The following is a 14,365-nucleotide window of genomic DNA, read 5'->3' on the forward strand; positions in this document are numbered from 1 at the left end:
GGATTCAGGGTAATGTGACAAACTGGATCAAAGGTTGGCTTTGTAACAGGAAACAAAGGGTAATGGTCGGTGGATGCCCTTGTGAATGGAAAGTTGTCTCAAGTGGTGTTCCACAGTACTCGGTGTTGGGACCCTTGCTGTTTGTGTTATATATTAACGATTTGGACGTGAACGTGGGGGGCACGATTGGGAAATTTGCAGATGACACAAAGATTGGCCGAGCAGTGGATAGTGTAGAGGATAGCCATAATCTCCAAAATGATATAGATGGGTTGGTGGAGTGGATGGTAAAGTGGCAAATGGATTTTAACATAGAGAAGTGTGAGGTCATACATTTAGGGAGGCCAAACAGTTACAAGGATTACACAATAAATGCGAATATACTAAGAAGGGTAGACGAAGTGAGAGATCTTGGTGTACAAGTACACAGGTCCCTGAAGGCAGCAGTTCAAGTAGACAAGGTTGTAAAGAAGGCATATGGAATGCTCTCCTTCATTGGCAGAAGTATAGAATATAAAAGTAAGGATATAATGTTGGAATTGTATAAAACACTGGTGAGGTCACAACTGGAATATTGTGTGCAGTTCTGGTCACCACATTACAGGAAGGACATAATAGCTCGGGAGAGAGTGCAGAGGAGGTTTACAAGAATATTGCCAGGGTTAGAAAAATGTCGCTATGAGGAGAGATTGGATAGGTTGGGGTTATTTTCCTAAGAACAAAAAAAGCTGAGAGGTGACTTGATTGAGGTGTACAAAATTATAAGGGGAATAGAGTGGACAGGATAAAATTGTTTCCCTGGTGGAGAAGTGTAGAACCAGGGGACACAGAATCAAGATAAGCAGCAGAAAGTGTAGGGGGGACATGAGGAAGAACATTTTTACGCAGAGGGTAGTGGGTGTCCGGAATTCGCTGCCCAAGTTGGTGGTAGAGGCAGAAATTCTAAACTCTTTTAAAAAGTACCTGGATCTGCACCTTAAGTGCTGTAAGCTGCAGGGCTATGGGCCAGGTGCAGGAAGGTAGGATTAGAAAGGGCACCTGGGTGTCCTTGGGCTGGCATGGACAAGATGGGCTGAATGGCCTCCCTCTGTGCTGTAACTTTTCTATGGTTGTGCTTGCTAGTTTACCCTCAAAATTTATTGTCTCCCTCTTTGTTATTTTTTTGGTCACCTTCTGTTGGTTTTTAAAACTTTCCCAATACTCTGGCTTACCACTAATCATTGCCACATTGTATGTTTTTTCTTTCAATTTGATACATTCCTTAACTTCCTTGGTTAACCATGGTTGGTTTATCCCCTTCCTAGAATCCTTCTTCCTCACTGGGATATATCTTTGTTATGAGTCATGAACTATTTTCTTAAATGTCTGTCTTTGTTCATCAACTGTCTTTTCTGCTAAACTCCTTTCCCAATTCACTCCATCCAACACTGCCCTCATTCCTTTGTAATTACCCTTAGTTAAGTTTAGCACAGTTGTTTCTGACCCAAGTTTCTCACTCTCAAATTGAATGCTAAATTCTGCCGTGTTATGGTCATTGTTTCCTAGGGGATCTTTTACTCTGAGATCATTTATTAAACTTGCCTCATTACACATTACTAGATCCGAAATAGCTTGATCCTTGGTTGGATCCACAACATACTGTTCTAGGAAACTGTCCTGAATACACTCTGTGAATTCTTGCTCATGACTACCAGTTTGATTTTTCCAATCTACATGATGATTAATGTCACCCATGATTAATGTACTGCCTTTTTTAACATGCTCTCATTATCTCTTGATTTATTCTCTGTCCTACAGCATAGCTACTATTAGGGGGCCTATAGTCTACTCCCACCAGTATCATCTTCCCTTTGTTATTTCTTACCTCCACCCACATGGATTCCATTCTTCCAATCCAAGATCATTTCTTGCTATCACATTTATCCCATCTCGTACCAACAAAGCTACCCCACCACCCTTTCCTTCCTGCCTGTCCTTTTGAAAAGTCACATACTCCCTGAATATTTAGTTCCCAGCTTTGAACTCCTTGTAACCACGTCTCTGTAATGGCTATAAGATCATACCCATTAACCTCTATTTGTGCCGTTAATCCATTTATTTTATTCTGAATACTACGTGCATTTAAGTAAAGAGCCATTCATTTTGCCTTTTTACCATTTTTTCCCCCTTTGACCCCATTTGCTGCTGTTTTTTTTATGTTTGTACACTCTGTCACACTCTGGGTATCATCACCTAAATAGCCTTGCAATGCTGCCATATCCATTTGCTTTGTAAGCCTACGTATCCCCTCTCCAGAACCCTCCTCCCTCTATTTAGTTTAAAGCCCACTCTATAGCCCTAGTTATTCAATTTGCCAGGTCACTGGCCCCAGCACGGTTCAAGTGAAGCCATCCCACTGGAACAGCTCCCTTCTACCCCAATACTGGCGCCAGTGCCCCATGAACTGAAACCCATTCTTCCCACACCAATCTTTGAGCCACACATTTAACTCCTTGACTTTATTTACCTAATGCCAGTTTGCCCGTGGCTCAGGTAGTAATCCCAAGATTATTACTTTGGAGGTTCTGCTTTTTAATTTAGCTCCTAACTGCTCACATTCTCTCAGCTCCTTTCTAGACCCTAAAATGGACGACAGCAACTGGATCTCTCCCCTTCCACTCCCAGGTTTCTCTCCAGCCCTGAGGAGATGTCCACGGTGCTGTGGTCAGTTTGCTCATCCTCCCTGCAGTCCCCATTCTTGTCCACACAGCTTACAAGAACCCCATAACTGTTCAAAAATTACAGGTGCTGAGGCTCCTCGAACGCTACACCCTGGGTCCCCATACCTGCATCACCTGCAGTCACACCCTCCTGTCCCTGATCACAGACCAAATTTGAATGACCTAATCTGAGGGGGTGTAACCGCCTCCTGAAGCAAAGTGTCCAGGTAACGTTCCTCCTCCCTGATGTGGCGCAATGTCTTCAGCTCATATCCAGCTCCTTAACTCAGATCCCAAGTTCCTCAAGCTGCAAACACTTACTACATGATAAAGAGTCAGACGGACTCGAAACGTCAACTGTGTTCCTCTCCGCAGATGCTGTCAGATCTGCTGAGTTTTTCCAGCTATTTTTATTTTTGTTTCAGATTTCCAGCATCCGTAGTATTTTGCTTTTATCTTAGTGTTTAATTGACTGCCGCTTCTCTTCCAGGAATGACTTCCTTGAAGAAGTACTGCTCTTCTCTTCGACAGGATTTCCACTTGTCTCTTTTGCCCTGTTCACCTTCATTGCTTCTCCTGGTGTTTGACAAGGTGTTTACTAAAACTCGCTTTCACAGCCATATTTCCTCAGTGACTGTCCCTGTCTCCGACTTATCCCATGTGGATTCCAACTGAAGTTCCATCCCTCATGTTTCGAACCCACCCAGTATTATAGATATCTCTGGGACATACAACGCTCCTCGGACTACTATTCTCGTCGCATCCTGAGATCCACACTCAGTGCCATGCACTGCCATATGAACACACTTGACCTCTCCCTCCAGCAGCACCAGCTCATCCTATCTCTAAGCTGTCCTTGCCCTCAGTTTCATTTTATTCTTCGTCTCATCCGACACCTCAACAAGAAACATTGTCTCGTTCTTTCAGGTGCAAAGGAACGCAAGCTCCAACAACTAATCGACACCAACGCCCTCCAGGATCCTCCACCCCTGCCCATCCCCCTGACCTCATCCCGTCTTCCAATGCGAGCCCCAGCCATATATTCACCATACCCTCTGACCTTCCCCTCTCTGATGCTGAATGTTCAGTGCTCAACAATGGACTCAGTTTCATACCCTTACGCCCTCACCTCAATGAATTTCAGGCTTGGCACGATGCTGAACTCTTCTTCCGCTGCTTTCGTCTCCGTGCTTACTTCTTTGGGCAGGAGTCCTCTCCCTGTTCAACGGATCCTTTTACCCGCCTCCAATATTGTCCCTCCACCTGGACCCCTCCCTCTGGATTCTTACCTGCTCTTGATTTTTTTCATTGAGAACTGTCAGCATGACATCAGTCATCTGAATTTCTCTGCTCCTCTCACCCACTCTAACCTGTCTCTTTCTGAACTTGCTGCACTCCGTTCTCTCAGGTCCAACCCTGACATTGTCATCAAACCTGCTGACAAGGGTAGTACTGTTGTTGTCTGGCGCACTGACCTCTACCTCGCAGAGGCTGAGCGTCAACTCGCAGACACTTCCTCCTACCTCACCCTGGACCATGACCCCACCACTGAACATCAAGCCATTGTTTCCAGGACTGTCATTGATTTCATCTCCTCTGGAGATCTTCCCTCCACAGCTACCAACCACATAGTCTCTCAACCTCAGACAGCCCACTTCTACCTCTTACCCAAAATCCACAAACAGAACTGTCCCAGCAGACTGATGGTGTCAGCTATTCCTGCCCCACGGAACTCATTTCTTGCTATCTTGACTCCATTCTCTTTCCCCTTGTCCAGTCTCTTCCCACCTACATCCACGATTCCTCTCATGCCCAACATCATATCAACAATTTCCAGTTCCCTGGCCACAACCGCCTTCTCTTCACCATGGACGTCCAATCCCTCCACACCTCCATCCCCCACTGAGATGGTCTAAGGGCTCTCAGCTTCTTCCTCGAACAGAGCCCCGAACAATACCCATCCACCACTACTCTCCTCTGTCTGGCTGAACTTGTTCTCTCACTGAACAATTTCTCCTTAAACTCATCTCACTTCCTCCAAATAAAAGGTGTGGCTATGGGTACCCGCATGGGCCCCAGTTATGCCTCTTTATGGGATATGTGGAACATTACTTGTTCCAGTCCTACTCAGGCCCCCTCCCATAACTTTTTCTCCGGTACATCGATGACTGCTTTGGTGCTGCTTCATGCTCTCGTCTGGATCTGGAAAAATTTATCAATTTTGCTTCCAATTTCCACCCCTCCATCATTTTCATGTGGTCCATCACTGACACTTCCCTTCGCTTCCTTGACCTCTCTGTCTCAATTTTTGGTGATAGACTGTCCACCAATATTACTACAAGCCAACCAACTCCCACAGCTAACTTGACTGCAGCTCCTCACACCCTGCTTCCTGTAAGGACTCCATCCCATTCTCTCAGTTCCTTCGCCTCCGTCGCATCTGTTCTGATGATGCCACTTTCCAAAACAGTTCCTCTGACATGTCTTCCTTCTTCCATAACTGAGGTTTTCATCCCACGGTGGTTGACAGGGCCCTTAACCATGTCTGGCCCATCTCCCACGCATCCGCCCTCACACCTTCCTCTCCCTCCCAGAACCATGATAGGGTCCCCCTTGTCCTCACTTATCACCCCAGCAGCCTTCGTGTTCAAAGGATCATCCTCCACCATTTCCGCCAACTCCAGCATGATGCCACCACCAAACACATCTTCCCTCCCCCCCGCCCCCCCCAGCGGCATTCCGTAGGGACCGTTCCCTCCGGGACACCCTGGTCCACTCCTCCATCACCTCCTACACCTCAACCCCTTCCCACTGCACCTTCCCATGCAATCGCAAAAGGTGCAACACCTGCCCCTTTACTTCCCCCTCCTCACCGTCCAAGGGCCCAAACACTCCTTTCAAATGAAACAGCACTTCACTTACACTTCCCTCAATTTGGTCTACTGCATTCGCTGCTCCAAGTGTGGTCTCCTCTACACTGGAGAGACCAAACGTAAACTGGATGACCGCTTTGTGGAACACCTTTGGTCTGTCCACAAGCATGACCCAGACCTCCCTGTCGCTTGCCATTTCAGCACACCACCCTGCTCTCATGCCCACATGTCCTTCCTTGGTCTGCTGCAATGTTCCAGTGAAGCTCAATGCAAAATGGAGGAACAGCACCTCATCTTCCAACTAGGCACTTTACAGCCTTCCGGACTGAATATTGAGTTCAACAACTTCAGATCATGAACTCTCTCCTCCATCCCTACCCCCTTCCGATCCCCCTTTTTCCAATAATTTATAATTAAAAAAATATATTTTCTTTTCCCACCTATTTTTATATTTATTTCGATGTATTGTTTTATGTCCACCTTTTAGCCCATTTTGATCTCTTCCCCCCCAACCTACCCCCACTAGTGCCATCTGCCACTTGATTGTCCTGCTTGCTACCCTTAATATCACCATTAGCACATTTCTTAGATAATAATACCACCGTCAACACCCCTTTGTCCTTTTGTCTATGACATTTTTGGCAATCTCTTCTTTGCCTTCACTGGCCCTCTATCCAGCTCTACCTGTCCCAACCCCCTCTACCAGCTTATATTTCACCTAATTTCTCTATTTCCTTAGTTCTGATGAAGAGTCATCTGGACTCGAAACGTCACCTGTGTTCCTCTCCGCAGATGCTGTCAGACCTGCTGAGTTTTTCCAGCTATTTTTGTTTCAGATTTCCAGCATCTGCAGTATTTTGCTTTTAACTTACTACAACTGTGTTCAGTCTGGATCAGCTTAGTGTCCAGCAGCTCCCACATGCTGCAGCAGCAACACATCACCTGTCCTTCCATCACTAACGTATTTTATTTAATTAATTAATTAATTACTCTGGTGTCCTTGCTCTTTACACTTGAAGAATCCCCCATTCTTTACACTTTATTGTAATTAATTTTTTTGCACTAGTATTGATCTTATATTTAAGCTATTTTTAAGAAAGAGAAAATAAAGACTAGAGACCTAAACATAAACTATAGACATTAATTTTACTTTGAAGACTAGAAATACTCACCAATCCAACACTCCAATCAACTGCTCTATCCACTCTTTGTTTAAATGATGTCTGCATACTCAGCCCACTCTTTGTTTAAATGAAGTCTGCACCACACTCACCCCTTGCTGGCTCTCCAACTGGTAGCCGACACCCTGTCGTCTCCACAAGATTCTGCCTCATAACTTTGGTGGAAACTTGGCAAAACTTAGTCTATGTTGTATTTTTTTTTGGGCACAATTTGAACTCTAATTCTGCAAGTCTGTACTCACAGATTATCTTACCTTTTCAAATCAGACTTTAACCATCAGGCAACAGGAGACAGTCTGGTGATGTAACTCAGGAAACTTTACTTAAGTTATAAGGCATACTACGGTTCTTGCTTCCCAGTTTGGCTTAGGGCATAGGTAGACACTCGGACTTCCTCTCTGTCATTTCTGTGGTCTTCTGCTGGAGGGCAGACTCTGCAAACTTCAGCTTCAAATTTGAGGCATACCTTAGTCACTGAAAGCTACTGCTTCTTAACCCTTTCCAATTCACAATCACAGCCTGACCAGTGGTATCCTGACTGATCCAGGCAGTCCACTACATTCTGATTGACTAGGTGACCCATGTACAGTGCATGAACACTTACTGAATACTCTGAGCTCATTGTCTTGGATTTTGCTTAATTGATGTGAGTTCCTAATTAAATCAGATATTTATCTTACTGTGTCTGCTGATTAAATCAGTTAGTTATTAATGACTGTCAGCTTTTAGAGGCCACCTGCTGGGTGATGTGGCTGTTGTGATACACACTGCTACCACTGTTGGAATGAGCTATTTTACTTTTAAAACAAATCACAAAGTTACTTATAACTTTAAACAAAGCAATATGGAACTAATGCAGGGATTACACAATAGATAATACTTAAAAATCTATACAGAGTGTGTATAAAATATGTGCACAGCAATAATCAGTGTTTAAAGGGTGAGGTAGTGAAATATCCTTATACATTCAGTTAATACAGTCATGAGTACCAATAATCAGCATAGGGTATCACTCATTCAAACTTGAACAATTGTAAGTTTCACACTGATTTAGCAGCATCCTGCAATTAACTCACATGATACTAAGGTACTAAAGTTTAATCGATTAATATACTTTAATTGCGTGATTATAACTAAACTAAACTAATAATTAAATCTCACTTTCCTTACATATTCCCCACCTTGAGGCTGAAAATGCCTGGACACTTGATGTCCCATATAATAATTTTGTCATGGTCCCATTTCCGTCATCAAATTGCAATGGATCCATCTGCATTGTCCGCAGTAAACAATCATATCACAACAGTCCATCGGAGTCGAACATCTATCTTCTATGGTCTTATTTGCAGTGGCTGTCTGTACACGACCTGATTCCCAAGCGGAAAGACCTTCTGTTGGGATGGCATTGACAAGTACCAGCAATTGTATTAGCCCATGCCTCCTTCTGATCAACATGAAGCTGAAAGAAAAAAGTGGAGTATTTATTCGTGCACAGCTTTTAACTGATTGGTTTGGCACCACTCCCTGTCTTTACCCTTTGGTTTCCCTTTTCCCTGGAATTGTACCAAATATACGGCTGGATTCAATTTGTCTATTATGGAAAATGGTCCTTTCCATTTTGTTTCAAACACATTTCCTTTTTATTATGTTTAGGTACCATGACCATATCTCATACGTGGCATTCAAAAGGTCTTACTTTCTTATCAAAGTATCTCTTGGCCTTCTCCTTTGACTTTCCCAAGTTCATAGCGGTTTACCTTGGTCATTCTTTGGACCAATTGCAGTCAGTATCAGGTGGCCTGGAGTTTTCATGAGTCTTCCTGTCATGGTCTGAAATGGGGAGATCCATGTCATTCTGTGAGGTGTTAATCTTATGACCATGAGGTGATCTGTACATAACTTCTTTAATATGGTATTTAAGGTTCTATTTTCCCTCTGAACTATACCGGAGGATAGTTGCTTGGTAGTACAGATCTTGAGTATTGCTGAAAAAAGACATTTTGTCAAAACTTGCACTCATCAGGACCGAAAGTGTCATACTTAGGCCCTTTCATGAGTTTGCGCAATACACAGTGCTAGCCAGTGATAGCCATTAGCTGGTTCTTTCCCCGGGGACATGCCTTGACCAATCAGAGTCAAGCTGCCTGGTTTAAATTCCAAATAATTCTTGGCAGTTAACTGTCAGTCACCATTAATTGGCAATGCCTTTACCGATCAGTGTCCACTTGCCAACCAATCAGTGCTTTCTTCTCATACAATGTACTGTTGTTGCTTCCCCTGACATTGGTATTCTTGCAATTGTCCTGATGAGTGCAAGACAAAAAGCTTTGACAAATAATCTTTTTTCAGCTATACCAGAGGGCTCAGGGTGATGGGAAATATGTAATTTGTGTGTGATTTCCAACAATTTCTACAGATTAGTAAAAATATTTCCCATGAAATATGATCCATGGTTGCTGTCCACCTGTAATGGCAGTCCCCAACTAAAGATCATGTCATTCAATAAGATTTTAGCTGCAGTAAGGATGGTATTGGACGGTAGGGGAAGGCTTCAATCCATTTCATGAGCTGGTCAACCATGACCATTGTATAGGTGTAGATACCAAGGGTGGCCAGCAGGGGGCCCATTAAAGTCTATCTGCAGATCTGTCCATGGCCCATTGCGGGGTGGAGCACTCGGTAAGAGAGTCTTATATTAGATGGCAAGAGGTTCTGCTAAGGCATGGCAGACCCTGTGCTACATACTAGTTTACTGCATCCTGCATATCAGGCCACCAGGCTGTGTTGCAATTTTCTGGTAAGTAAACTCAGCAGAATAATGACTACCTATAGGATGGGAACAAGAATAGTAAACAGCTGTCCCATGTCAGGGGGCACAACACAATGGGACATCTGTCTGCTGACTGGTACATCAACAACTGAATATCTGAATTATGAGCCTCAGACATAGCCATGTTTGGGACCCAAGGGGTTGGCTGGGATGAGAATTACCTTGTTTATGCCATTCCATATGATGGAATATGGTGTGTACTGGTGCAGCAGGGATCCTAGATCTATTGGACCACAGACATTCACCGGTGAATGGGCAAGACAATGGTTGGTACACTGTGGTTCCCATTCTCCTGACACATCAGCCTTTTTGGCCGTCCTGTCAGCCTCTGCATTACCCTCACTATGGTGCTGCCCTCTCTTGTGGGCAGCTACTTTTCCAATATGACAGGGTTTGGGTCTGATTGTTTAGTACTGTCCGTAACATCTTTAACCATGGCCCATGGGCTAAGAGTTTACCTTCAGTCGCACAGCATGAAATTTTGTGGTATCTGTGGGGGAGTGGGGGACTAATACTGCATTGAAAGCATAGGCACTGTCAGACCAGACACTTACTGATTGATTAGATGTCTCTCTGACAGTAGTTGAGAGTGCAAGTATTTTTGCATACATCCAGGATTTCCATTGATCATTATGACTGCAGATTGAGAGAATCCCTGAGGAAATTCCCAGCTAAGTAATTCTGTAAGGCAATAAACCATTGTCCACAAAGGGCCATAGGCCTCTCTCTCCATTAGAGAGTGACAATTGGTTATATATAGCTTGAGAGGCACCACTCTGCAAGTGTGGGACAAGATGAGGTGGAGGCAAGGTTCCAAGAACTACCACAGCAGTACAGGGATTGCACCTATGCTGTTGGCATCATTCTGCATCACACTTTAGCCAGCTGAGCTAACCGACCCCCACAGGAGTTGCATAAATAGTACAATATTGCTCCTGAGCTTACATTAGTATTGGGAGGGGGATTTCATCAGGCATTTCTATGCTGTAACATTTGGTGAAAACCCTGTCTCCATTCTTAAAAGGGGTTTCCATGAAAAACAGTCATGAATTTCAGACCGCCCAATGAACGTACTGCTTTGGGAAAAATGGGTGCTGTTTAAACATTGAGGGAGTCAAATTCAATATGGATCAAGTGTTATGTGTGACTTTAAAATTATGTGCTCTCCCCATTTGAAATGTTGTCTGGGAGCCAGCAAAAACCTGTCATCATTTGTTTCAGAAAATGGAATAATAACAGACTGAAGTTTATAAACCCATATCTCCGGTATCATTATTTGATTAAAATTATAGTTACATGATTGAATCTGACATCCTTTCCAACTCAAATCAAGTATACATCTTATCCACAGGGTTTCTCCTGCTCAACTGGCTGAAGAGCTGCAGAAACCCCGCAGATGTAGCACATGTCTAGACTTTCTGTGGCTCTTCCACCAAAGTTGCAATTGATCAGCAGAAGAACCTCTGTAAAAATTCATCCTCTATAATTGTCACCATGTTGACAAGGATTCATTGTATGCGCACAATACAAAGTTTTTATGTCATGTTTTAATGTTGCCAGCACCAAGGCTAAGGTAACTAATTGCAAACTGAACATAGATACATAATTTGAAGCTATAAGCACTGTTGTTTAAAGTTGTATCTTCTAACTTCTAAAGTTGTATCTTCAAATCTTGAAGACACTCACTTTTGATGTTCAGAAAATTTTCATTGTTGGGAAAGATCGCATTTTATTATGCCTCAGCATTACTGTCTTGAATAATAATGTTGTGCTTAAATTTGCTAGTAAGAAGTGCTGATACATCCAAATTCTATTTTGCAGCTGAGGGCTCAATTGAATGCGGGAGAAATAATGTGCCGTGTTTTGTCTTTCTTTTTAAAGGTGGAAGTGAAAATGTAGATTAAAGGTGAGGGGAAAGAGAAGTCTCCAGCTTTGGAACGGAGAGTTCTCTGTCTGGGATTTTGCCCTCTGGAACACAGCAGCACACAATGTCAAAGAAGGGTGCTGGCGGTCGAGCTAAGGGAGACAAGCCTGATGCCTTGGCTGCTTTGCAAGCTGCCAATGAGGACCTCAGGGCCAAACTGACTGACATTCAAATCGAGCTTCAGCAAGAAAAGAGTAAGGTGTGCGTTGTCCTTTTCCGAATAACTTTTTCAAAAATAAATTATCAATAAATCAAGCAGCAGCTATAAATGTAATATATACTTGGTATGAATAAAATAAATTCTGTACATAATGCTAGAAATAACAATGTACATACGTGAAAATACCGTGGAAACTTGCTCAGAGATGCTGTACACCGTATCTCCTGTACACCATGCTTGAACTCAAAATACCTGCAATATATGGAAAATTCCATGGCTCTTAATTCATTACTATTATTGGATGATTGGTTTCTCATCACAGTCCATTAAACAAAGATTCTAGTACAGCCAAGAGCTACAAGAGCATTTAAATAAAATATTAATAGGTTATGATTCTGGGAGATTTCAGAAGTCAAAGGTCTTCACATGCACATGGAGGTAATCGGTTTGTTACTCAGGAAGCCATTAAAACGCCTGTATACATCTTTGGTGGAGGGATGGGGTAAGAGACCTAGCAGAACCATCTTTTTCAGTGGAGTGAGGTGACACATGATGTGCCCCAAGGCTGGCAAAAATATTTAAATCACAGGAAATCCCCCTGATCCCATGTTTATTGGACTAGAAATTCAAAGACCTGGATTAATGATCTGCAGATATGAGTTCAGATACCTCTGTGGCAGCTGGGGAATTTAGATTGGGTGAATTAATTTTTTAAAATGTAGAATAAAAAACTAGTATCAGTAATGGTGACAGTGAAACTTGTTGCAAATCCCATCTGGTTCATTAATGTCCTTTACAGAAGGAAATCTGCCCTCCTTACCCATTCTGGCCTATATGTGACTGCAACTACCCTCTGAAATGCCATAGCAAGCCACTCGACTGTGTCATTCCACTTCAGAAAATTCTAAAATGAAAAATAAACTTATGGACTACTACCGGGCGTTGATTAGGCACTGAACACGACAAAGGAGCAGCCAGCTCAGTTAATCCTGAAAACTCCTCCTCACTAATATCTGGGGACTTTGGCCAAAATTGGGGAGCTGTCCCAGACTAGTCAAGCAACAGCCTGACATAGTGGTACTCACAGAATCATACCTTTTAGCCAATGTACCAGAATCCTCTGCCACTATTCCTAGGTATATCCTGATCCATTGGCAGGACAGACACCATCCAGGACAAAGCAACCAGCTTGATTGACACCCCATCCACCACCTCAAATATTCACTCCCTCCATGACTAGCACACAGTAGCAGCAGTGTGTACTATATACAAGATGCACAACAATAAATCGCGAAGACCCCTGACAGCCCCTTCAAACTTGTGATCTCTACCACCTAGAAGGACAAGGGCAGCTGACAGATGGGAATATCACTACCTGCAAGTTCCCCTCCAAGACACAAACCATCCTGTCTTGGAACTATTTCGCTGTTCCTTCACTATCACTCAGTCAAAAATCTGGAAATCCCTCCCTAACAGCACTCTGGATGTACCTACACCACATGGACTGCAGTGGTTCAAGAAGGCAGCTCACCAGCACCTTCTCAAGGGAAATTAGGGGTGGGTAACAAATGCTGGCCCAGCCAGTGATGCTCACAACCCATGAAAAGAATTTCTTAAATTGTTAAATAAATCAGCAGATACCTGAGCCACATTTGGCTTTAACACACCTAGACCTGGCAAAGTCTTGGTGATGACTTCTGTACTCCACGAGTTAACAAGGAGCCAGTTATAGCATTTTGTAAATGAGCTAACCTCTATTGTAGACATGGCCCTACTAGCAGCTGTCAAGGTCACTACTGCCCTTTACTTTTTTGCCTCTGGCTTATTCCAGGCTTGCACTACTTTATCAGCTAATGTATTGGCCACACATGTATTCAACAGTTAACTGAAGTGGTGCGGAGTGTAAACAGGTATGGGTTTTGGGGACAGCAAAGCATCTGAACAGGATAGTGTGAGAACTGCTATCTAGGATTAGCACGCTGCTTCACATGGGATTGCTCCCCATGTGCAAGGTACCCAAAATACTCTCTTCCAAAGTAATTGATCTTATCATTTGTATTCCTTTTTTGATGGGATCTTTGTTCTTGTATTATGTGTCTCCTTGTACAGGCAAAACATATTCTTGAAATGTTGTAAATTGAAGGCATACACACTCAGGGACAGAATGTGCCAAATCCCAAGCTCATCTTGGGTATCAAAAAGTGATCATACATTGATCTTACATTCAAACAAAAATTAAATTGTGCTGATACAAAAAATTGGAAGCAAAAACAGAAATTGCATCAATAGCTAATTTGTGTTGTAATGATTTGATGTATAAGTCCTTGGAAGATGTCATGGTGACAACTGTAAGGTAGAACTCAAATGTGCGCCTTGCTTAAGTATAGGCATCTATGAAAATCTATAAGATTGTATGAATCCTTGGTACAGATAAGTTGTAAATGTTGACTAGCTTGACAGGCTTTTTGTGGCAAGCAATCCGAGGCCATCTACGTGGCATGTAATATGGTTGGTTAGTCTGACCTTGCCAGATTCCTGAAATGGTGTTGTTTCTCTCCAAACGTGTTCCAAGTTCTGTAGGTGCTAAACGCAGTCTAGCTGCCACCTCTGGGCAGAATGGTACAATGCATGTTCTGAAATGGGTGCCCTGAAAGAGTCATGTAGTGTAATCCTTTTTGCACTTGCCTCCTGCAGCACC

General features: G+C 43.2%; 1 protein-coding gene across 1 annotated transcript in view; it reads left to right on the plus strand.

Moving 5' to 3' along the window:
- The window catches only part of jakmip3 (Janus kinase and microtubule interacting protein 3), a 312,142-nt gene that overhangs the window by 120,002 nt on the left and 177,775 nt on the right, over positions 1 to 14,365 (plus strand). The window contains exon 2 of the mRNA XM_041209730.1: positions 11,465 to 11,706. Coding sequence (XP_041065664.1) covers positions 11,572 to 11,706 — 135 coding nt within the window. The 5' untranslated portion in view covers positions 11,465 to 11,571. The remainder of the gene's footprint in view (positions 1 to 11,464; positions 11,707 to 14,365) is intronic.

Source organism: Carcharodon carcharias, chromosome 17 (genome assembly GCF_017639515.1).
Source record: "Carcharodon carcharias isolate sCarCar2 chromosome 17, sCarCar2.pri, whole genome shotgun sequence".
NCBI lineage: Eukaryota > Metazoa > Chordata > Chondrichthyes > Lamniformes > Lamnidae > Carcharodon > Carcharodon carcharias.